General features: G+C 45.9%; 2 protein-coding genes across 7 annotated transcripts in view; both read right to left on the reverse strand.

Moving 5' to 3' along the window:
* FBXO25 (F-box protein 25) overlaps positions 1-13,787 on the reverse strand; it is a 50,729-nt gene extending 36,942 nt beyond the window's left edge. For all 6 annotated transcript variants that reach the window (XM_024759971.1, XM_024759966.1, XM_024759969.1 and 3 more), the window contains exons 1-2: positions 13,669-13,787; positions 6,804-6,944 (exon numbers count right to left, since the gene is read on the reverse strand). In XM_024759971.1, coding sequence (XP_024615739.1) covers positions 6,804-6,937 — 134 coding nt within the window. In that variant the 5' untranslated portion in view covers positions 6,938-6,944; positions 13,669-13,787. The remainder of the gene's footprint in view (positions 1-6,803; positions 6,945-13,668) is intronic.
* A 2,505-nt stretch (positions 13,788-16,292) lies between these two features.
* LOC112409669 (putative uncharacterized protein ENSP00000383309) overlaps positions 16,293-25,105 on the reverse strand; it is a 68,369-nt gene continuing 59,556 nt past the window's right edge. The window contains exons 6-7 of the mRNA XM_024759940.1: positions 20,601-20,725; positions 16,293-16,467 (exon numbers count right to left, since the gene is read on the reverse strand). Coding sequence (XP_024615708.1) covers positions 16,351-16,467; positions 20,601-20,725 — 242 coding nt within the window. The 3' untranslated portion in view covers positions 16,293-16,350. The remainder of the gene's footprint in view (positions 16,468-20,600; positions 20,726-25,105) is intronic.

Here is a 25,105-nt window from a genome sequence, read left to right on the forward strand (position 1 = left end):
GAAAGAGGAGACATCACAGCTCACACCACTGAAATAAAGGATCTTAAGAGACTACTATGAACAATTATATGCCAACACATTGGACAACCCTGAAGAAATGGTTAAGTTCCCAGAAACTCACAACCTACCAAGACTAAATAATGAGGAAAGAGAAAATCTGAACAGACTGATTAAGAGTAAGGAGATTGAATCAGTAACCAAAAACCTCCCAACAAACAAAAAGTCCAGGACCAGAGAGCTTCACTAGTGAATTCTAACAAACATTTAAAGAATAATTAATACCAATCCTTTTCAAAGTCTCCCAAAAAAATCAAAGAGGAGGGAACACTTCCCAAAGTCATTTTGTGAGGCCAGCATTACCCTGATACCAAAACCACACAAGCAAACCACAAGAAAATTACAGGCCAATATCAATGATGAACACAGATGCAAAAATCCTCAACAAAACACTAGCAAACTGAATTCAACAATACATTAAAAGGGTCATATACCATAACCAAGTGAGATTTATTCTAGGGATGCAAGGACGGTTCAACATCTGCAAATTAAACAATGTAAGACACCACATTAACAAAATGAAGTAAAAAAAAAACATATGATCGCTCAATAGAAGCAAAAAAAGCATTTGTCAAAATTCAACATCCATTTACAATAAAACTCTCAATAAAGAGGGTATAGAGGGAACGTACCTTACCATAATAAAGGCCATATATGATAAGCCCACAGCTATCATCATGCTCAGTGGTGAAAAGCTGAAAAGGGGAGTTCCGTTTGCTCCACATCTGCATCACCATTTATTGTCAGCCTTTTTAATTCCAGCTATTCTGGTGGGTGGATAGTTCTACCTCACTGTGGCTTTTTTAAAAGCCTTTATTTTTTAGAGCAGTTTTAGGTTTACAACAAAACCAAGAAGAAGGTGCACATCACTGGGGTTTTAATTTAGTTTCCTTGATAACTAAAGATTTGAACTTTTATCTTACTGGCCATTTGCATGTTTGTCCAAGTCATTCTCCCAGCTGCTAATTGAGTTGCTTGTCTCTACTAAGTTGCCAAAATCCTGGAAGAAAAGCTGTCAGTGTAACAGCTGAGTTCAATCAGGACACAGACGCCACATCAATTATTTTAACTGAGAAACTTAAAATGAAAATGTACAAATATATACAAAACATTGTTAACTAGGTAACCTAAAAGCCGAAAAGAACACTGAAGCATTCTAGAGGTAGTGACTGCAAACAGCTGTCACCACACTGCACTGGGAGAGCGAAGGGCACAGGCTGGAACCAGCAGGAGGAAGCACTGTTGGCTGGTGCTGGAGTCTGAGCTCAGATGAGAAGCCTCGAGGGCCTGGGATCCACCTGCGGGGTGGGGTGCGGGCACCAGCATCTGGTGTTGAAGGGACACGATGAGCCAGGTCTGCAAATGTCAGAAATGCTGGGAGGGACAGTCCAGTGCTGCCGACCTGGGGGGACAGGTAGAGAAAGGCCCCGGCAGCAGCTGCCCCAGTCCCACCCCACAGGCCCTGTGTGCGGCACCCTCCCCAGGCAGGGCCTAGCAGGGTCCACCGGCTGCAGCGTCACAGGGAGGTGTGAGCAGGTAGAACGGAGCCGAGAAAACAGCTTAGTGACAGCTTACAAAACACGATACTTTCTCCCAGTCACTGGCTTGCCTGTTGATGTTCTCAATGGTGACTTTTTAAAGCAACTTTCAAAGATCGGTTTAGACTTCAAGAAGAGTTGCAAAAATAGTACAAAGTCCCCACCCCCAGCTTCCCCACCATCTCACATGAATGCAGGACGGCAACCAAAGCCAGGAGTGGATGCTGGCACAGTACCGCTGACTCGCCCACAGACCTGTGTCTCGCCAGTCTCCCGCTGGTGCCCTTCACTGTTCCAGGACCCCATCCGGACCTATGCGATCAGGGTACACGCTGCCCCTGTGTCTTGCTCCTGGTCATGTCACCTGGATCACTCGGTTAAGGTGGGATCTGCCAGGGTTCTCAACTGTAAAGCTACTGTTTTCCCTTTGTGAATTCATAGATATTTTGGAGGACGCTTTGCAAATATTGTTCTTCCTTAACATCTCACCCACTAATCTCAGCATCTATCAGTGGACTCGGCCTGCAGCCATCATTACTGTGGTGTCCTAATGGTGACACTCTACTTCCCTATTCCTTCCACATTCACTAACTGGAATTATTCTGTCAGGAAGAGCTGTCCCTTCTTCCCCACTTATTCATGTGTTATATCCCCATAAACTCAGGGGTATTTATCTTCTCCTTTGAGTTATAATCCAAGACCACCATTATTTGCTTTTTGCTCAAATGGCTCCAGCTTTGGCCACTGGACTGCTTTCAGGTTGGCCTCTGCCCTTTTGACATCTGACGTATTCCCATCCGCACCCCCCCTTTTTTTAAGTATTTCCTTACTTTTGGACACCACAAAATGCTCTAGGCTCAGCTTATTATTTCCGTAACCCAGCTCTGGAATCAACCACTTCCCCAGGAACCCTTCAAAACAAAGATCCTGGTGTTCAGTCTGCTCATTGCTACTGGGGCACCACCGCTCTTGGCCTCCCAGAAGACAGAACTGGGGAACATGTTATATTAATTCACCTACACACCGATCCCTATCTACCCACCCACCCACCCACAAGAGCAACAACCGCATGAGTAACACTGACACCACCACCACCAATCCAGCACCACAAGGTACAGTCTAGCATGATTTTGTGACTTCCTTCTCCAAAGTGAGAGATCTGGCTGTCATTATCTGCATTTATTTACTCACTCTGCTTAATCCTAGTATACATGATAAAGTAGTTTCAGAATTGCTAACCCACACCCTGGGGCATGAGAAGCACATTTACCACCTAGAGTGTCTGTCTATAGCCTGACAATATCCTGTCAACATGGTTTTCCCAAGTTCCCAGGTCAGCTCCTTTCTTCCACACCCACCTCAGTGTGGTTATGGGGTTCGTCTGTAACACAATCACATCCATCTGTCACAGTTTACATCATTTGGGTGACCAGCTCCCCGTCACACACATCCTGGTTGGGTTTTTTTTTTAAGATTTACACAGAGCAAAATTTGCTTTTCGTGCTGCACAACTCCAGGGGTTGTGACGAATGCAGAGTCATAAAGGGACCGGCGCCTTCCCTACAGGGCAGCTCTACGACTCCCCAGAAAGCCTCCTGCCATCTGTGTAATCAACTCCTTCCCCTACCTCTAGACCCCTCGCATCCACTGGTCTGTTTTTCACCTCTTTTTACAGAAGGCCATATAAATGGAATCACACAATATGAAGCCTCTTGGGTTTCGTTTTTCTCACTAAGCAAGATGAAACTAAGATTCATCACGTTGTGTCAATCAACGGTTCGTTCCTTTCGCTCCTGAGTGGCCCTCCCCTGGAGAGCTGAAGAGCATGGGTGATGTCCAAGCTTTGGCAATTACTGGAAAAAAGCTGCTATTAACGTTCACATACAGGTATTGTGTAAACATAAACTTCCATTTTCCTTGGGTAAATACCTAGGACTGAGATGCTGGGTCATACGGCAGCTATATGTTTAACTTAATAAAAAAGTACCGAACTAGTCAGCAAAGTGGCTGTGCCATTCTACACTCCCATCAAGCTTACGAGAGGACATTCTTGCCAGCACTCGGCACTGCCCTCACCAGCACCTGTAACGTTCTGTTGTTAACTGTAGCCGCTGTGGTAGGTGTGTCATGGCACCTTATCTGGAAGGTGAACACTCTCCACACTTCTGTCTAGGCCACGTCGGCTGTCTCACTCCCCTGGAACTTCCGGTACGTTTCTAGCTGGTCTGCTGCTGACCCCTCATTGCACTGTGATCTCAGGCTCGCCGCGACGTGTGTCTTCCCAGATTGCCTGCACTTCCCTGCTGACTAATGACGTTGAGCTTATTCTTCTCTGCCCAGATTTACTTCCAAGAAATAAAAAATGGGAAAAAAGGATGAGCAGTGTGGTCAGATGAACACGCACTGACAGCAGGAGCAGAAATAGATACCACCTCGTTGGAAAATGGAAGGTGGGCCTGCCCGTGACCCAGCAGCTCCACTCCCGGGCACGAGCCCTGAGGATCTCGCGCATGCACAGGAAGGTACACGGTCAGACTCCACTGTCATCAGACGAACGGCCACACCCCAGCTGCGCAGGCTGAACACCTGCCTGCCTTTGCCGACGCCCCCCTCACTGCCCACCCACTCCACCTCTCAGCAACCTACCAGCTCCACTTGCAAAACATCTGAATCTGAGTACTTCTCATCACCCGCCACCTCCATCCTTTCTGAGCCACAGTCATTTCTCACTTGGGTCATTACACAGGCTCTTAGGAATGCGTCTATCTGCTCTGCCTCACGTCTCTGCAGCCCACTTCCAACAAAAAAGCCAGAAGGAGCCTGTTAAAACACAAACCGGAACAAAAGCCCCCTCTCTCTGCTCCAAACCACTGACCCGTCTAGCTCTGAGAAAACCCTGCTGGCCCTTCATGACCGGCCATGGCCACGCTGGCATCTGGTCCCCTGCTGCCCCTCATCCCACCCACCTTGCTGTCCCCGCTGCTCCCGAGTTCATGACACCTGCCTCGGGGTCTCTGCTCTCCCTTCCCCACCTGGGCTGCCCTCTCAGTGCCCAAGGTGTCATTCAGCTGACCCTGCTCAGAGAGGCCCCCCCCGCGACACTTCCATGTACCACCCCCACCCCAACGGTCTCCCCTCCCACCCCAGGTTTTTTCCTTCACAGCACTTAAGACACGGAACAGACCACATGGAGCTCCTTTTGTCCTTCATCTGACTGTCCCACTAGAATGCAAGCTCCTCCAGGCATGGGTCTTGCCTCTTTCTGTTTACTGCTGGATCCCAGCACTGGGAATACACAGTAAATGCCTGACATACGGTATAGACTGAGCACATACAACAGCATGTGTAATCACAAAACCAGAGGCATCTCAGGTCTGGCTCATGGAGGGGTTTATCTACACACCAAAGGAGCACAGGCAGGACTCAGGCTCCTTCTGTTTCCAAGGAGCCCCCTCTGGAGAGGAGGGGACAGTCACATCCTTTCTGTGGACAAGCAAAGCAAAGTCACCTTCTCCTGGTCCCTCACTGTGAAGGGTCTGGAGTAAGCACTGGGCTAGGAAGACCAACACTCTCTCCGTTCACAGAAGGTAATTAATAAAAACATCTCTGATCCACACATCTTTGTGTGTTCTGGATGAAGCTGATAAAGATTCAGGATGAACTTAACAAAGATGAAAACTAAAAGTCCAACTGCAAGGGTCTGAGAACAATTCATTTACAACGGTCCCACCATGTTCTCTGGCAGGGAGAGAGTAAGTTGCCCACGGTCCCATCCTGTTTGTAAAGTTTATGTAAGGTTGGTAATTACATATACCATTTGTATAAAGAGGAGGCACCCAGACTTGCGAGGCACCTGGATGGGAGCAAGGTGTCTTCACTCCACCTGTGGTGGAGAGTCCACGGCTGCTGTGACACAGCCTCCGTCCCTGTGAGGACACCCACACAGAGAGGCCTCTGCCAGCACCACTTATATTTCAAAGGATTTTCAAATAAGTGTGAATAGGAGTGGGTGAGTGGGAGTGTCTGTGGGGAAGGGGGGAAGGGAGACAGGAGAACATGGAGTTTATCATGCAAAGAAAACAGGTCTTGATTGTATGCCTCTAATTCTATGCATATACGAGAAAAAAGTATTCTTCGATATTCACAACATGTTTGGAATGAGGGGAAATAAAGAATACATGAGGAAAAAAACACATGCAAATTCCTTAGTGTAGAAGTAGCAGTAACATTCTATTTCATGCATTACAGCTTTTTTTAAACTGACATTTTAGAATTCAGAATGGCAGAGAAATGCCACAATATAAATTCAACGAACACTGTGTGTTATCCTTCCTATAATCTTAAATATAAAATTAATTTCTGCTTTAAATACCGCAAACCCCAATCTCCAGTCTAAAGGTACCAAATTCCTAACAGAAAAACAGATGACCTGTCAGTTCGAAATACACAATTGATAGTTACGCAAATGTGAGATAAACACATGCAGTAAAATGGATGACTAGACCCGTGACACTTTGGAGGAAGAGGTCTGCAGACCTCCCCAATCCTCCAAATGCTCAAATACACTTGTGATGGGGATTGCGGGTGAGCACACCACGGCCACGCGGGCCTGCTCCTGCATCCATGCAATCTCTCACTTTCATCTGGAGAAAGACCACAACCCCCAGCCTGTCCTGCAGCTCCCACTCCAGCCCGTGAGGTTTGGCACAGGTACCCTCCTCCTCTACCTTGCCAAGCGCAACGCGGAGGTGGGGGCAGAACTCCACCCTGAACCCCGCCGACGAGGCTACCCTCTGGGGATGGCAGAGCTAAAGGCCACCTCACCAACTCAGGCCTCTGACAGAGAAGACTATACTCCTGTCTCGCGCAAGCCACGGTCACCACGGGCCTCTGACGCAGGCCGCCAAAACTACATCTTTTAATTCCTTCAGGTTCCTCAGCTGTAATGGGAGGTTAATAAGAATAATACCTATCTCTCGGACTACTGTAAGGGTTAAACGTCTCAAATTAAAAAGAAGACGGCAGCATCTGTGCATGGGCACTAGGCGATCTACCAGGCTCAGACTTTGGCTAGTAACTTGTTTCCTTACACCAGCCTTGTGCAGGTGCGGGGGGGGACTCTCAGCCAAGCAGTAAGTCATGGGCTCCAACAGGTGAAGCCGTAAGAGTCAGGCGGGGACGGTGTGGCTCTGCTGAGCTGCGACTCACGTGCCGTGGCTGGCGCCACACCGGTCATTCTCTCCTTCAAGTCCCTCACTCCAGGGTTCACATCTTTTCCAGCCGTCTTCTGTTTTAATCCAGCTCCATCCAGGAGATCTCCAGTCCTGGCCCAAAAATGGCATAGCTCTCCTATAATTTAAGTTAAAAATGTATGTGTAATTGATGTAAGTTTCTTTTCATTTAGAACATTTATTCGTTAACTTTAATGAATACAATTCTTAATATTTAAATGTCTGCACGTGCCTTACATGCCAGCTAGACACTGAGGTGAAACACTGAAGGTAACACAGGACTTCAGTTGTACTAAAATAAGACGGATGGGGACTGGTGGATTTATTAGCCCAACCCTGCACGTGTCATGAAAGATTTCCCAGAGGTGACGTCTCAGCTCATGCCTGAAGAACAAGCAGTCAGGGAGTGAGAAAGAAAAGGAATATGACACCGAAGAGAAAACTCATGCCAGAAATTAGAAGCAACAGAACATGAAACACTGATGCTCAGCCCTGTACACAGTCCAGTCGGCCTGAGGCTGACCATGTAAGGGGGGAGTGGGGAGTGGCTGGAAGTGAGAATGGAGAGGCCGCTGGGGGCAAACAGTCAAAGGAGCTGGACTGCACTCTGAGGACACCAAGCGGCCGAGAAAGGAAGCTCCACTCCGCAGGGAGACAGTTCAACCAGACCTGAGCTTCACAAAGACCTCAGGGCTACTCGGTCTCTGCCAGCGCCTAGTGCCTTCCTAGTAATAAATGCTGTCTGAAATTACTTACATGGCTACAGTTTGCCTTCCTCAAGAAAACGCGATGTCTTGTTCAACTCTGTATCCCAACGCTTGGAACGATGCCCGGCGCACAAGGGTAGCTCAACAATCACTGAATGAATGGCTCAGAGGGGAGGGTAAGGCTGGAGAGCAAGGCAGGAAAACCGCCAGCATCTAGACTGTACAGACAGAGACCAGACAGCATGGGGACAGAAGAAAGCCAAGGGGCCAGCTTCAAGGGTCGCTGACATTGAAGGGACAAGCAGGTGAAGACGAGCCGCGAGAAAGGACACCGAACAGGAAGAGCCACGGACGTAGGGGAAGTGGGAAGGCAAGAGAAGAATGGGTTTAAGAAAGAAATGATCAACAGAGAGGAAAGTGTTATAAAGAAGCCAGTACGGTAAGAATTAAAAAGTATACATTGTGTTTAGCTACAAAAAGGTAGTTAATGACTCAACAAAAAGTTTCCATAGAGTAATGTGTTATATTAATCTCATGTCCGACAACATAGATTTGGGATATTTCACTAATGTGGAAGTATCATATCACATCATATCATAGAGTACACAAGAGATGAAAGTGTTCAAATACCATCTCCCAAATATATTTAATGTAACTTACAAAAAATAGGCCATTAAATAGGCATTTATACTGGCTTAGAAGAGACAAAAAAATTTCAGAGGGAAATTATAACTCTTCAACAATATTCCTGTGTCAACTACCAGTGCTCAACACGAAACGTATGATGAAGTAATTTTCCTTTGTACCAAGAGGATCTCAAAACCTTGCTAAACTAAGTAATAATCAGAACACATCGTTTTCAGTCATATATTGTTTAACTGAAATTCTTTCTTTAGAAGATAATTAAAAATAATTCCTTAAATTTCAAAACTATTTTGATAAGCCTCATCTCACACACTTGTTTCACAACTACTGACCACCCTAAGATGCAAAAGCCACCACCCATGTCTAGTCCATCCAGATTATTTAAGGTTGTCTCCAATAGCAGGTGTCTGATACTTTTTCATGAAGCTTCAGACAGAAGCCAGAGAATACTTTTACGAAAGAAGGCAAGTACCATGATGTAGTAGATGATGCTTAAATGACAAATTTAGTCTCATAAAACACAAACAGAAGAATGTCTTTGAGGACCACCTCTGACGACTGCCAAAGTATCTCTCAATATCGTATTTAAACTGCGTTTGAAAAGAATCAAGTGGCAACTATGCAGAATATTGCTAATAGGTCAAATACAGTATTACTTCAACGACAAACACATAAACACAGACTAAACGTGTCACTACCGTATGTGTCCCTTCCCTAAGGGTATACCAGTAAACCCTTGAGGAACTAAAAAACAAATGAAAACCCCCTCCACACACAATATATGTTAAGTATATTTAAAATATATTAAAATATATGCGTATGCGCAAAATGTACAAACCAACAGTCATAAAATAAACAAGCACTAAGGACGTAATGTACAAAACGGTAATTAACACTGCTGCACATTACATTTGAAAGTTATTAAAACAGTAAATCTTGGGGCTTCCCTGGTGGCGCAGTGGTTGGGAGTCCGCCTGCCGATGCGGGGGACGCGGGTTCGTGCCCCGGTTCCTGGAGGATCCCACGTGCCGCGGGGCGGCTGGGCCCGTGGGCCATGGCCGCTGAGCCTGTGCTCTGCAACGGGAGGGGCCGCAGCGGTGAGAGGCCCGCGTACAGCAAAAAAAAAGAAAAAAAAAGAGTAAAATCTTAAGTTTACTAAGAGTTCTCATCATGAGGAAGAATATTTTTTTTTTCTTTAATGTTGTATCTATAGGAGATGATAGATGTTCACTAAACCTACTGTGGTAATCATTTCATGATGTATGCAAGTCAAATCATCAAGATGTACACCTTAAACTTACATAGTGCTATATGTCAGTTATATCTCAATAAAACCGGGGCGGGGGGATGTTACGCAGAAAACTGTCCCTTGAAGAATTCTCTGTGACAGGAACAAACTGTAACAACTATAAACAATTAAAACATCTAAAGGAGGTTTTGTTAAATGCATTTGTTATTACACTGGGATTGTAAATGGCTATTAACAGTAATTGTGCAAATATATGTTAACATGAAAAGATATTCACAGTATATTAAGTGAAAGCAAAGCAAGTTTTAGGAAAATATACGTGATACTTCTGCGTATTTCTACATGCAGGCACAAATTTATATATGTGTGTATAGAAAAAAATCTGAAAGCAGATATAGCAAAATGTAAACAGTGAATATCTCTGCATGCTTGAATTTCAAGTGATTTTACATTATTTTTTATTTGAGGCATTTTTATTTTTAATATTTCTTTTATTAGATGAAAATGTATTACCCACGTGACAATTTTTATAGAACACGACTTGCTGATCTGAAAGGCAGAAATGGTGACATTGTTAACCTATATTATTTGATTCCTGATGCAGCTGAAGAATTGTCCCCAGTATGTTTCCTTTTTTCTTTTGTGATCTGTATGCTCACAGATTTTACAAATTTATTATTTTAGTTTTTTCCTTTCTTGCAGAATTTAGAAGTCTTCATATATTTAAATTAATAAAATTGGTTTCTCATTAAATATATACATATATATAAATGTGCATACATGCAATCTTTTTTTTTTTTTTTTTGCGGTACGCGGGCCTCTCACTGCTGTGGCCTCTCCCGTTGCGGAGCACAGGCTCCGGATGCGCAGGCTCAGCGGCCATGGCTCACGGGCCCAGCCGCTCTGCGGCATGTGGGATCCTCCCGGACCGGGGCACGAACCCGTGTCCCCTGCATCGGCAGGCGGACTCCCAGTCACTGCGCCACCAGGGAAGCCCCCCATACATGCAATCTTGTAATATGAGTACTAAATGAGTGGTAAAGAGAGAATAACTAAAAGAAACTCAGAGTAAAAAGCAAACCACCTGGGAAACCTCTGAAGAGAAACTAGGACATGAGCTTGGCCTTAAAGCATGGTTAGATCTTAAGTGAATGAAGAAAGGAAAAAAATACCAATCACAGAAATGGTGGGTGAAAAAAATGAAGACAGGAATACATGTGACATGTTTGAGAATAAGCGGAATAGGCTGGCTGAAATAGAGAACAGATTGGAAAGGGGACTAGGAGAACGCAGAATATCAAAATTGTTTGGACTTTATTCTCTAAATAATTTAAAGTTTTTGAGCAATCCAGCAATGTGAGCAGTGCTATTTTCACAATAATTTGCCAGGGTGTGAAGGACAGACTGAAGGGGAGAACAGAGGCAGAAAGAACAACTACTTAACAGAAACTTCTTACCAACACCTCCGATAACAAGATATTTTAAGACTTGATGACACACATTGTACTTGCCTATTTAGACACCATGCCCACTCACCACTTAATGCACTTATATTCAGGCCTCACAAGCAATCCCTATAACATTTACACTAAGTTTCTGCAGTAAAGTTAAGAGTCAGCTAGGGGTTTCCTGTAAGATAATTGATTCCTTTACAACTACCAAAACTCTACAGATCATTCATATTGACTTTAACAACTCTGTGAGAAACAAATATAGTTAGCCTGAATTTTTCAGCTGCTAAGTGTTTATATTTCCATGGGTTGGAAGGAGTGAAATGCAGCTAACTGGACCATAGAAATAAAAATAGTACATTTCCAAGAGTTTTATTTTCAACACAGAGGAAAAGATTTGTTTCAAAATAAATGTGTGTATTCCATTCCATATAGGTGTATAATCTTTATACTTATGCTTTACACTTGCATATAACTTTTTTTAAATTGAAGTATAGTTGATTTACAGTGTTGTGTGAGCTTCAGGTGTACAGCAAAGTGATTCAATTATGTCCATTTTTTTTCATATTCTTTCCCATCATAGGTTATTATAATATATAACCTTATATAGTACTTATATGTAATCTTTATACTTTATGCTTTAGTTCATGAACTAAAGCAGAGATTCTGGAAGCACAGATATTACAAACAATAACAAAAAAGCCATCAGGGAAAAGAAAAAAAACAGAAAGAAAAAACACACGAGTTGCAATGTGAAAGGCTTGGGTCTCAAATTTTCAAAAATAGTCCCAGTCTGAAGCATCTAACAAGTCTGCAAATTGAAAAATACTGTTAAACTTCTGGAATGATGACAACCCATCATTTTTTATGGAAATGTATTTATCTGTTCTGCTAAAAGATCTGAATTGCTATCATGTTATAAATTTAATTAAAATCACCTTTGTTTTGATAATTTCCAAATACAAAAATAAGAACTAGAAATTACTCCTGAAAATTATTAAATGTGTAAGAGCAACTACTCAAAAGTGGCTACTCTTGTAAAATAGCTGGTACAATCTGCAATTTTGCGCACATTTCATGCCAACTAATGTCAGAGAACATATGGGGCCATCTGCTGTAGATCTTCCCTCAATCTCTATTTTATATGGCAGGACATGGGGGTGAAGCACTGCAGGAGAACAGGGCTTCATGAAGTTCATTTGCCAGTGGAAACTCCTGCACAAGACAAGAAATGTCTTTCCTTCAACAGGCACACTTTCCGTTAACTAATGATAACAGCAGCAAACATTTACTACATCTCAGTATGGGTTAGGCATCATCCTAGACAATTTATCTCTATTATCTCATTGAGTCCTCACACTACCGTATAAGGTAGGAAATGCTGCAATCCGCATTTAAAAGTTTTAAATCTCTATTTTATAGATGAAGAAACTGAGGCAAAAAGTTTGGTGGAGCTGGGATTTACAGTCATGGAATCTCAATTCACAATCCATGCTCTACCACTATATTTTTAAAACAGCAATTCCTGAACACCCTATTAGAAACAGATGTCATAAAACTGCAGGGGTTTTTTTCTTACATTTTTTAGCTTATATGTCATACATCATCAGATATGATCTAAAGTAATGATTGATCTAAATATAAAAACACTAAGACAAGGAAAACATGACAGGAAACAGCTCTAAAAAATGTGAAAAGGTTACATGTATAACAGTACTTACTCTCCTCAATTACTAAACTGATTTTCAGAACAATAAAGCCTATACCTGTAGAGCAAGAGCTATGGCTATACACATTACAAACAGATAAGAAACAAACAAGTTACAGTGAAAGTAAAAGGCACTTTCATATTCAGAGAAAAAAGCTGGCAAAGGAGTTTCTCTTCCAGTATTTCTTATACTGGAAATTTCATCATAAATTTTGAGAAAATAATTTGCATTGTTCTGAGATAAGAATGACTGATCCTCAATTTGATAAGCATTTGGCTTTTTCTGTTGCTTTCTCTTCCTTACAAGATTTCCAAATAATTGAGGGTCAAACATGAATAAGGCTTATAAATGTGGAACAATCTGATCCAGAAAGACCATCAAGAAATGGTAAACCGAGGGCTGAGAATCAGAAATGGGGTTTACTGCAAGAAGGCCTGAGAGATAATCACAGATGCCTCACGGAAATGGAAAACCTTCCCGTAAGAGGGGAAAGTGGAACACGAAAGAATAAGGTATAACGTGTCTTCTGTGATTAGGGCTGGAGGTAAGGATTTGGAAGAGGTAAGAAAGGAGGGCTCCGCAGGAAAAGGCACGATTCCCCACACTCCTTCAAGATGAGTCTGAGCAGGGCCAGGGCTGGGAGAAGGGTCCAAACGGAGCTTACCGCGAAGAGAAGGACGCAAAATTGAAACGCGTCCACTCAAGAAAAATAAGAAAGGCAACCGAAGAGGGGCCGGAGCAGGACGGGGGCAGAGGACGGACGCCGGGAGGACTAGGGCAGGCCCGGGCAGGTGCCCGCGCGGGAGGGGCTGGGGAGGACGAGGCCGGAGGGCAGACGCCGGAGACGCCGGGCCGGGGAAGGGTGGTCCGGGAGGCCCCGGGCCGGGGGAGGAGGGGGCCGACCCGGTGGGAGCGGGTTTAGGCGGGGGCGGGAGGGGAGCTGGGCTGCGGGACGCGGAGGGTGGGCGTGGGGTTGAAGACGGGTGGGCCGCGCCGTGTGGCGGGCAGACTGCCTCCGTGCCCACCTGATGCGCGGACGCCCATAGTCCCCACCTAGCGCGCGCGGCGTCCCAGTCCTTACCTGGCGCGCCGACGGTCCGGGCCCCACCTGGCGCACTGACAACCCCCAGCCGGCACCTGACGGCGGCCCGTCCGGATTTATTGCCGGAAATCGCCCACCGCCTACCCGGGAGCGCCGCGGGGAAGCCCCGCCCCCGGCCGCGCTGATTGGCCAGCGCGGCTCCGCGCGGCCGTGTTGCTACCCAGATCCCTGAGTCGGCGGCGCGCGCGTGCGCAGTGGGTGCGGCCCGTGGGGCTGGTGGGGGAGGTGGGGGGCGTTGTCCGGGCGCTGAGAAGCCCCAGGTGCTGAGGGAGCAGAGAAGGCGTAGGTCACCTAGGTCGTGACTAGCGGGCCGACTGCAGACAGACACTCCAATCCGCTCACTCCAGCCTGCTCAGTTTCCAACTCAACCTGAATTTCGGGAATGCAGCTTCGATTTGCCCCCAGTCCCCCTGTGCACCTCATTACCTTGTATACTGAGTTTTAAGGCCCAAGTACTTTGTATTTATAAACGATTTATTGGGGTTTTCCCAGTTAGGAGACAAGAATGCGGGGTTCCGGAGGGCAGGGTAGGAGCAGGGCCCCCGGTTCTGGCCAGTGCGAGCCCTCGGCCGGGTCGGAGCAGGACCGAGAGGCGTGGGCATTAACTAAGGCCTGAACCTCTGTGTCTCACTTTCCCCGCAAGTAAAATGGAGCCGGCAGCAGGGCTTACCTCACAGGATCCTTATGAAAATTGAATTAACATAGTCAAACATTCAAAACAGTACCTGGGGTATGGTGAGCAGGACATAAGTATTTGATCTTAGTATTTTTCTTTTTGTAAAATGTGTAATATATAGTAGGTATTCATATTTTAGAAAAATAATTTTGTAAATTATTCCTCATGTGCTTATTACAATGGTGTTCTTTGACTACATGCTTTTAAAATAATGGGAAAGTGATTATGGACAGAGGTCAGCAGTGTTGCTTGCATATCCTCAATGTAAGAGCCGCCCCCCTCTTTTCCTAGTTTCAGGTATCGTCCATGGATGAGCGTTCGGTTCTTTCCAATATTTTGCCGTTAAAAATAAATGAGAAATAAATAAATGAGTAGCTGTATGCATGAGTGGTTTTGGTTTATTTTTTAAATTTGTGGGGTGGTGTGTTTGCGGGTAAATTACTATCATTGGAATTGTTGGGCCAAAGACAGGTGCAAGCGGAGTTGTGGTCGACATTGCCAGGGCGAGAGCCCCGCCGACACCCCACGGGGCTTAAACGAGTATGAAGTCTAGACTAATTGGCCAACGTCCACATAGCTCCTTGTGAAGGAGTTCCACTGGCTGGATTGAGAGGAAGCAAAGTGACAGCCATCCGCAGAGAAACGCAGGGGCCCCCCAAGTGGTTCAGGTCAATTCCGTCCAGCAAGTATCTCTGAGAGCGCACTTAGCTTTCTGCTTGTAAGAGGAGCCTGTTCACGGCCCTCTAGAAACTTCACCAGTGGAGGAGGAGAAAGCAGCAGAGGGGCAGGAAGATGCTCCGCAAAGACAGGGTGTGGCTGGGTGCTGTGGAGCCCCAGGAGTGAGGGGAGAGCCCCTGGGAGGGAGCCTGGAGGTGAGGGGGGAGTTGCCGTGGGGCGGGCGCAGCTTCAGGAGCAGTGACCCAGAAGGAGGGGCCTACCTACCAGACTGTGCCAGCGTCCCTTCATCTAACAAGTCTATCAACTGGGATGACTGAGAATTTCGAGTTCCTTATTTTCCTAAAAATAATCCAATTGTGATTCGATCCAAGGATTTAGGGACACTTAAACACATTGTTGCAGCCCCTCCCCAAAGTTGGGGTCCGCTGTAGCGGTGAGCTGGGGCAGTCACTGGTCACAGGTGTGCTGGTGCCTCCATGCCTCACCGGGGGCTTGGGGTGCGGCCAGCACGGGGCCCCCATGCGTCCTGAAGGCTGCTACACCGCTGGGGAGTGTGTCCCTGATCCTCTGGAGACAAGCTCAGCTTTGCTCCATCCAGGCTCAGAGAATTGTCTCTTTTTCCATGCTCCACCCTGTCTGGAACACATAAGATGTTTAATGGCATCTTTATACAACACATGAAGACTAATTCTATTTTCTATGCAATGATAATACTGGGGTGCAAAATAAAAACCAAACCAAACCACCCAAACAAAACCCTGTCACCTTGGTGCAGACTTGGTAGAGCAGTAGGTACATTAGGGTGACCACACAGACCACATGCTGGGTACCGTGGCAGGCGGTGAGGATGTGAAGTTGAAATCCCTGATTTTCAGGAGCTCACTGTTTGAGGCAGATATAGGATGGCAAATACACAGTGAGAAAATGGGGTGATGGCTATAAAGACGTACAAAATATGGAGAGGCCTGGGGCAAAAGCACCTCTCTGACAGATGTCTCCAGGCCAGCAGGCATCTATGGCCAGGGCAGAAGAGGAGATAGCTTGTGTTTGCTGGCTTGTTTCAGATCTCCTCTCGGTCTTAGGCCTCCTTATCTTTCAAATAGGAATCGGAATAGAATCTTAGGATCCTGAACTAAGAGGTGGCCAGGAGCACGTGGTAAGCTTGGGACGGAGGGATGGGAAGGCTGACTGCACAGCCACCTGCAGGCACCTCATCCCTCCACTTCTGAAACTCTGTACTTGCCTGACAAGACATGTCGTCATCAGGCTTCATCCTGAGAGCAGCCAGTTTGCAAGCCCACAACGCCTCATCCGGCTCCAAACCCTCTCTGTTCACCTGGCGCAGAGCTGAAGCCAAATCCGGCCTCTGTGGGCAGCATGCCATTAACCATTAACTTCTCCCACCTGGTGGGGGATCTCAGTACCTGCAAAACAACTCAAAGACGTTGTTCTGTGTATCCCTTGATGGGGAACCAGGACCCTGCCCCAAGGCTGCTCTATTGTTTCTCTTGAGTTCCCCTCCCTTCCCTAATTAACAACTGCTTGAATCTGCCCCATGGAACTCATGGAAGGTCACGGAGGCTGACTGAAGCCTGTTTCCTATAATCAAAGAAATGGGGACACAGGAAGGATTTTGTGCCCAGGAACCCCACTGGGCCCTGCTCGGTATCAAGGCTGTCTCTACCTCCACTCATGGACATGTTTACATTAATACAGATGCCCCAGCACATTCCACCCTAAATATTTATCAAATATAAATGAAAACATGGCCACGAGGAGAGTGTACAATAATGTTCGTAGCAGTTTATTCCTTGGAACAACCTAGATATCTGTTTGCAAGGAAGTGGACTAACAGACTGGAATATTCAAGCCGTGGAAAGAGAATGAGCTGCTGATACGTGCGACAACGTGGACGCTTGTCAAGAATAGTATCTTAGTGAAGGAACGCAGACACGGAAGTATATGCCGTGTGACTCCATTCGTCTGAAATGCGATAGAATCACGCCCGTGGTGGCTTTACGGGGCCAGGGTAGGGACAGGGCAGCCTTCTGGGGTGATGAGAGTGTCTGGTGTAGTTTGGGATGAGACTATGCCTGTGTTAAATATCACTGAGGATTTCACTGCAAGTACGTTAAACCTCGATAAGCCAATACATATTTTTTCTTTGGGAGGAACATTTCTATCTGACATATTCCTGGCCAAATTTTATGCAACATATTGAATTAAAAAAATCAAACAACCAGCAAATATGTTGAGGGCTTACCCCACACCCAGAATCATATTAAGAGTTGTGGGAACTGCAGAAATGTAGAAACCTTCCCTGTCCGCTAGGAGCTTGTGCTCTGTGATTGAGGCAGGAAATACATGTAAGAAGTGTTAGCAATCGAACATTTAAATGAAAATTCAAAAGACCCCAAGGAAGGGCCAGGTCATTCGCACACGTGAACTTTGATGGGGGGTCACAGGTGCAGGGAAATCACTTTAGCCTGAGCAGTCATAAGAAGATACTAAAATTCACTTTGGCAGGTGAGGGGGAAAAACATAGTTTCATAACTTAATATGGACTCTAACAGGGCAGACGTTTTCGGTAACATCTCTTAGAGCCATGCTCCCTTTCCTCTAATGTAAATCTCAGAAAGCAGGCACTTCAATCTAGAAACAAAAATGGTAAATCTCTAAGTCTCTCCCAGTTCTGGTGTCTTGAAATTCCATCCACGAATTCAAGGGAGCATCTCCATGAAGTCCCAAGTTATTCTCAGCCTGCCCACATGACCCCACTCCTCAAGGCTCAGACCAACCCTCTCTTTATATGCTGATAACAATGACAGCTTTGATAATGACAGTGATGGTGTAAATGGCTAAACTTTACTTACTGTTCACTGCACACCAGGCTGTGCTCAAGCACTCTGCTTGCCTTATGCTCCAAATAACCCTAAAAGGTCAATCCTGTTATTACTGTGTCTTGAAGATGAGGCCCCGAGGCTTCGAGACAGCTCAGTAACCTTGCTGGGACCCCACAAGTAGGCAGACATGGATCCAGGGTGTGACTTGGCTTGTCTGACGCCATCACTGTGTGTCCACCTCCCTGGGAGGCGCCCCCCTGAGAGGCCTGTTTTAGGTGATCCTCTTTCCCCCAGCCCTCCAGTGCTTGAGTCTTTACCAGTCACTAGACAACCACAGCTTCCTGTAACTTCTTTCAGTTACTTACATACCAGCTCGCCCTGCCCTCGACTTACAGAAACATCTCAGCTTTGCGTGAAGACCATGAGCTCTCTGAAGGCAGGGACTAGGGTCTGACACTTTACAGAGCCCTGAAAGTAGAGTTCTCGGTGGAGAGGGGAGGGAGAGGCTGGCTGCCCGTCCAGCCAACATCGTTTGATCTACACAACACGACCACGGCTGGAACACTGGGAACAAGTCCCCTTCAGAGTCACCTCAGATGTGGTATTGAAGTTGGCTCGTCCTCTGCATGGTTATTTCCAAGCTGGCATGTGCTTCTCTTGGTTCTATATCGCTTTCTGTGAGATCCAAGCAATGGCATAAACTTCGATAGATTGTTAGAACCAAGAGAGAACTCTGTGTGGAGCCTAATCTGTCCTTGTAGATAAGGCCACACCTTCAAGACTCAGCTGGGGGAGGAACGGCAGAGCTGGGGCCGAGCCTCCCATGCCAAACATGGTTTTCTTCCCCTAACATAGCAGATGGTCTCTGTGTCTGCTGTCCTCTGAGCCTGGGAGTCCCAGATCCTTCTCCCCACGTCCACCAAATGCAAGACCACCATGGGCTGGGCGTGGTCGCTAAGGCGTCTGTAACCTTTTATCAACAGCATTGCTGGGCTGCTCTCTGACTGACCCAGACTTCCAGTCACCTTAGGTCACCCTGGTCTCCTGCCCATCATGACTCTGTCCCTCTGCTGAATGGGGGACGACTGACCATACCCTCCTGGGAGGAAGCAGCCTCTGGGTGAGATGAGCAAAATCTATTAAGGGGACCCTTCTTCAAAAGGAGAGGCATGAGAAGATCCTCTCGTGTCCAGCCATGAGAATTTTCCGTGTTTCTGCTTAGGGTCACTAGTCGTACAAATGAAGGCAATGTGCCACAGATGCCCCATCACCAGGGCTACAGTAAAAACCTAATAAATGGAAAACAGCAACATTGCCTGATGAACAACTGGGTTTTTCCAAGCAATTTTGTCAGCAGAAGTTTACTGCTTTTTGATAGAATTGAAAATAAACAGGGGCTTCCCTGGTGGCGCAGTGGTTAAGAGTCTGCCTGCCAATGCAGGCGACACGGGTTCCAGCCCTGGTCCGGGAAGATCCCACATGCCACAGAGCAGCTGGGCCCGTGCGCCACAACTACTGAGCCCGCATGCCATAACTACTGAAGCCCATGTACCTAGAGCCGCAGCAAGAGAGGCCGCCACGATGAGAGGCCCACGCACAGCAACAAAGAGTAGCCCCTGCTGGCCGCAACTGGAGAAAGCCCACATGCAGCAACAAAGACCCAACGCAGCCAAAATAAATAAATAAATAAAATGAAATAAAAAATTTAAAAAAAGAAAAGAAACAGAAACAATAGAAAGGCAGTATTTTAAATACACCTGGATTTTAGTAAATCATTATGGTAATGTGCTACATAATTTTGGAAAATTAATTCTGGTTTGGCTATCAGCAATAAAATGATGAAATGGTTAATGGGCTCCATAATCATTCTTCCAATAATGTCTGGGAGAAAATGAAGTTAAAGCAAATCTAATTTAGAAAAGCAAGTGGAATTGAATGGTTGAAAATGTCAACAGAAATGATTCTCATCTGTTGGAAAATAGTGTCTAATGCACACGTGGAACTATATAACCAGAACACAGAAATTTAGCTTCTCTGTTCACATGAAAACCTCAGCTTCGTCTGAAATGCTGAGGATGGCAGGACAGAAAGAGGATGAATTCGCGCCGTTAGGGAGTCTGCATCTGCGGGACCGAGTTGATAAAGGCAGCCACAGCCAGGAGAGTAGGTGTGTACGAGGGCCAGAATTTGTTTCTGTGCACACCAGGACCCACACTCACAGAGATGTCTAAACAGAGGAGGCACTTCCTGGCCCCATGACAGCTCACCTTCTTTTCTATCTGCTGGCCCACAGAGCCTCATTCCAGGTGTCTCAATCCACCTCCACGGATAGGGGAAGCAAAGAACAGCAAAATTTCCAATTTCCAGCAAAAATACCAACAATTTTGCTCAGTCTTTCTACAAATGCTCTTTGCTTTTACTGCAACATTAAACCCAGAGCAACGTAAGTGACGTGAGCCACCGGTGGGTGTAGCATCACTGAAAGCCTAACATTTGAGGAGTACCTAAGGAATGGTACATAACCGCCTGCAACTTCTCTGCTGAAGTCATTCTTCCGAGAAGAACTTCTCTACTATGTCTGAGTGGGCAGAAGTAAAGAAAAGCAAATGCCAAAGCTAGGACCATGCTTAGGCAGAGAGCCCAATCCCAGGTGCATATTTTAGAGATACAGTGGGGAAACCTCGAGTCACAACCAAACCGAGGAGGGAACTTACACGTGTCCAGAGCTGTGGAGGGCAGTGGAGGGTCCCCAGTGTAGCTACTTGGCTGGGACTTGGTGAGGTTTCGTGCGCAGCTGGGCTCTCTCGTCTCTGTGACCAGGGGTCTGATGTGCAGGCAGCTGCCGATGGAAATCCCAAAGATTACCGTGCTGCTTAAGTGACCCTGTCAGGTTGCGCCGGTGATGCAGCAAAGTCTAGAGACAGGAGCTGACTTTCTGTTTCTTGGTTCCACTGCCTCATGTTGACTTGTTGCAGCAAAATACATCAAACATTTACCCTTTCTTCTGCTTCTCATTCCAGCTCTAAAACTCCTACTTCTTTTCAAGGCAACGTGGATGTTCTAACTAGTGCAAAGTCACATACAAGGGAGTAGATAAACGGAAGTCAGGGAGATTCATGTTTCAAGATATTATCCTTCCCTACCGGGAGGAAAAGTGTACTGTTGGAAAATATTCAGCCAGCGTTCTAAGCCAGAGAGCCTCATAGGTCCATGGAAATTGCATGTATTTTAAAGAAAAATCTTGAGAGGAAAATAAATAAGCTACTTTATATAGATGTTTCTCCTTTGACTGAAGGACAGTTGTGCTGTCTACAATAGTTGTTAGAGCTATAAAACCTTAAAAGGGCATTTATAAGAAGGAAACACAGACTTGCTGTGATTCCTGCTGTTACAAGTGAAATGCCCCCTTGCTCTGCCTTGTCTTATCCTGGGATGGAAGGAAAATTGCCCGGTAGACAGTGTCTGCACAAGATCTTGCGAAAGCTGGGCCTTCAGGTGACTTGCAAGTATCATACGTTTACATAGGATGGCTTCCTAACTTATCAAGCCTCCGCTCACAGGTTGCCTTCTCATTAGACCTACCTTTAATATTTCAGTTAAAATTGCAACGTTCCCCAGACACTCAGAAACCCCCTCACACTGGTCTATTTTTCACCCTTATTAATGTATTAATAAATTTATTAATTTATTAATTACCCCAGGATGTAAGCTTCACCAGGGCAGAATTTTCTTTTTTCTCTTTTGTTCACCAATGCATCCTGGCTCCCAGGACAGTGCCTGGTACATACTAGACACTTAGATACTTGCTGAATAAATAAATGAATGAACAAATCAATGAAACACATCCTTCATATAAAAAAATGTTAAATATGCATGTTTATGTTCTAGACCAGAAGATTCTATTGATCTCACAACAGAATTGAAGGAATATACCAGGAGGGTTGGTAAATGGAGATATTTCCAGATTATGTTGCTTATTTACTTGATAAAGTTTGATGTTACTATGGCCTGAAAGTTTGTCCCCTCAAAATCCACAAGTTGAAATCCTAATGCCTGATGAGATGGCATTAGGAGGTGGGGCCTTTGGGAGGTGCTTGAACCCCGAAGGCCGAGCTCTCATGAATGGGATTAGTGCCTTGTAAAGCTACCATTGTCTGTGCTTTGCCTGAAGCTTTTCCTGTATTAACTAGAGATTCAAGGTGGGGATGGCGGGAGAGGATGAGGAATGAGGGAAATACGAGCACAAACAATAAGAGGCAGAAGAAAATCAAAAGACAATAGAAGACAAAAAGGTGGAGCAGGACAACACAGCTCGCGGTTTATAAAGCAGACACAGCACACGTTTAAAGATCAAACACCCGTGTCAGCCGCTGTTGGTTAAATAGGCTGTAATGAGCTACCTTGGGAAATCTATGTCACACACATGACATGAGTACTATGGAAAAGGAGACCAAGAACCAAACTCTAAAAAATGGGCAAGAATGTCTTTCTAAACTTGTTGCTTAGAAAGGAGACAGATTATTCAGTTGTATTCCTCTTTATCATATTTTAAAATTATTGATCACTATTATTTTATTACTGAAACAATACAGTAGATGGAATATACTATACGCTTAACGAAAAATAGAAAATACAGACAAGCGTAAAGAATAAATATCTACAAACCATCCATAATTCCACCACTCGGAAACAACCACTGTTGTTTTTAAAAGAAGCCCTGTTTTGAAGCCTCAGATAGCTATGCAGGAAACGTTCACCTTTGGAAGAGGGAAGGTCCACCATGGGGCACACGTGCGGTTAATTGTGTTCACGTGTTTCTCTGCGTGCGGCCCTCAAACCACTTACATTAGAATCGTCTGGTGCGTTTATTTAGCTGCAGCATCCCAGGCACACCTGTGGCTTCTCAGTCAGAATTTCTGGGGCTGAGGTCTGGGCAGCGGCTAATCTACAAGCTACTCAGGAGGTTCTAAGGCCCAGTACGGTTTCAACTGCTGGTCCAAACGAACGTTTCCCAAGCTCGCCACGATGTGTGCGCAAGGATCACCCAACGAGCTTGTGAAAGCTGCCGTTCCACCCCCATGAGATTCTCTTCGCTTTGATCATGGTAAAACCCGCATACTTCTGTTACCCAAAGTCTTTCCGGTTGATTCTCTGCGGCCAGATTTGGAAGCCCCTGCTTTAGATCAGTTGTTTCCTATTTTTGTTAAGCCCTCAAACTCTTTGTTCCAATGACCAGGCTTTCAATTAATGTGTAAAACAAGCGAAAGCAATTACTGTTTGAATCAGAGAAATCTGGGCAAAACTTGTGCCCCCCGCGGTGCCCAGAGGTCTCCCCATCCTGCAGCCTAAACACCGCTGCTGGGTGGGGGAGACCCGGCGGGTGACGGCGCACAGGGCCCGACCTCTGTGGTCTGCAGTTGTCATGTGTTTGACGCTCCACAGGGGACACAGCAGAGAGGTTGGCATCTCATAACCAACCCACGAACTTTCACAGAACAGCTGAGGTCTAAGAGGGGCAAGGCCCAGTTCACACAGACGTCCACTGTGTCTGGAACTCAGTCCAGTGTCAGCGCCAAACGTGACACAAGAGGACAGAATCAAAACGCAATTGCTCCGGCTCTGTAAACACTGTGTGCGCGTGGAAAACATTTGCTCGACGTCCTATACAATGCTGGTCTCTGAGCGCAAACAAGGGCTTTTCCAGGGAATGGCGTCAAGAGAACAGGACCGCAATTTCTAAAACAAAACTAAATGTCAAATTACCCTTGCCCGCTTGACCCGGTGTCAGTTCCCCAACAGTGCTTTTCACAGTGGCAACAGGAAAATGGTAAAAGTATTTCAGATGGTATTATGGTTAAGAGAAGGGCAAAAATAAAAAGAAAATAGCATTCTACAGCAGGGCCTTGTCAAAAGTGCAGCAAATCAGAATTCTCCGGCTCTTCCGGCTTCCTGGGGTTTAATTTAACCTGTGCTTTGGCATTCCTTCTGCCCACCAGTCTCCCCAGAAGAGGTGAGATGGCTCAATCAAATTTCACGCATTCATACCATCCGGGTTAAGGTACAGAAAACCACATGCTTTTTCTAGCAACTACAGGCATTTATCTTGGCAAAGCCAGTGGAAAGAGGTCTGTATTACACGCTAGATCCCTCTCTACCTCCTCAGATGTGGCGGGATCCCCATAGGGAAGGATGGAACGTTCAAACTGGGGTAGTTGAAGGAGTATTTAATAAAGGGACTATGTACACCGGTGTGGACAGGGTTTAGGAAACCCAGGAGGGACGGCGTAGTCCCTGGGGCTGGGGAACGCTAGCGCCAGTCCTGTGTTCACCCTGGGTGAGGAGAGTCAATGCCAGGGAATAAGGCCGCAGAGGTGGGACCACCTGAGCTACGCATCCATTCCTGGTGACAGGGAAGACCTCCTGATAACCCAGGAAAAGCGGTTTATGGTTATGGAAACATAGTAATGTTTCGTTATTGCTGATGAGTAGATGCCACGATGCTGTTTATGGTGGATTTGCATGTGAACTTCCATTCTTTTTACGGCTCTCACAGGGTGGTTTGTTAAATGTATAACTTAAACAATTTACCGTTTAGAAGTGAGGCATAGGAGAGGCAGTTCCCCTTAAACAAGGTCTCAGACGTGCAGTGTTTTCCGCTGGAATCCCCTGTTCGATGGAGCCCTGTTGATAGGACATGGGTGTGGGGCAAGCTGGTGAGGCAGGAGTTAGATGGCCCCAGGCTGAGCAGCTGGAGTCTGTCCCCCTGGACAGATACTCCAAGACGAAGACAGCAGCAGGAGGGAGGAGGACCTGAGCCCAGCCCAGATAAGAGATAACGAGACCTCATATTCCTTCCCGATTACACACGTGCAGAAAGGCTCCTGGGGGTCAACAGGAGGGGGCGCCACCCCATAGTAGGTGATGTCAACCTACCCATAGGCCTCTGTGCTAGAATCCATCTTGGTTAAGAGATGCACGCACACACAGGGTAGGACCTTGTGATAAACCAAATACAGACTCAGAGCCAGACAGAGCAAGATGATTGGCCAGAGGAAACCTGGAAGAACTGCCGAATATAAGTGATTCAAACTACCACGAGGGCGCCACTCTCTGAGTCCATCCATGTGTCTATCCACATGTACTCTTTTTCCTCCTAATAAATACTTTACTTGTTTCACTGCTTTCCGTCTCTGTGGAAATTGATTTCTACAAAGCCGAA

Source organism: Neophocaena asiaeorientalis, unplaced genomic scaffold (genome assembly GCF_003031525.2).
Source record: "Neophocaena asiaeorientalis asiaeorientalis breed wild unplaced genomic scaffold, Neophocaena_asiaeorientalis_V1.1 scaffold521, whole genome shotgun sequence".
NCBI lineage: Eukaryota > Metazoa > Chordata > Mammalia > Artiodactyla > Phocoenidae > Neophocaena > Neophocaena asiaeorientalis.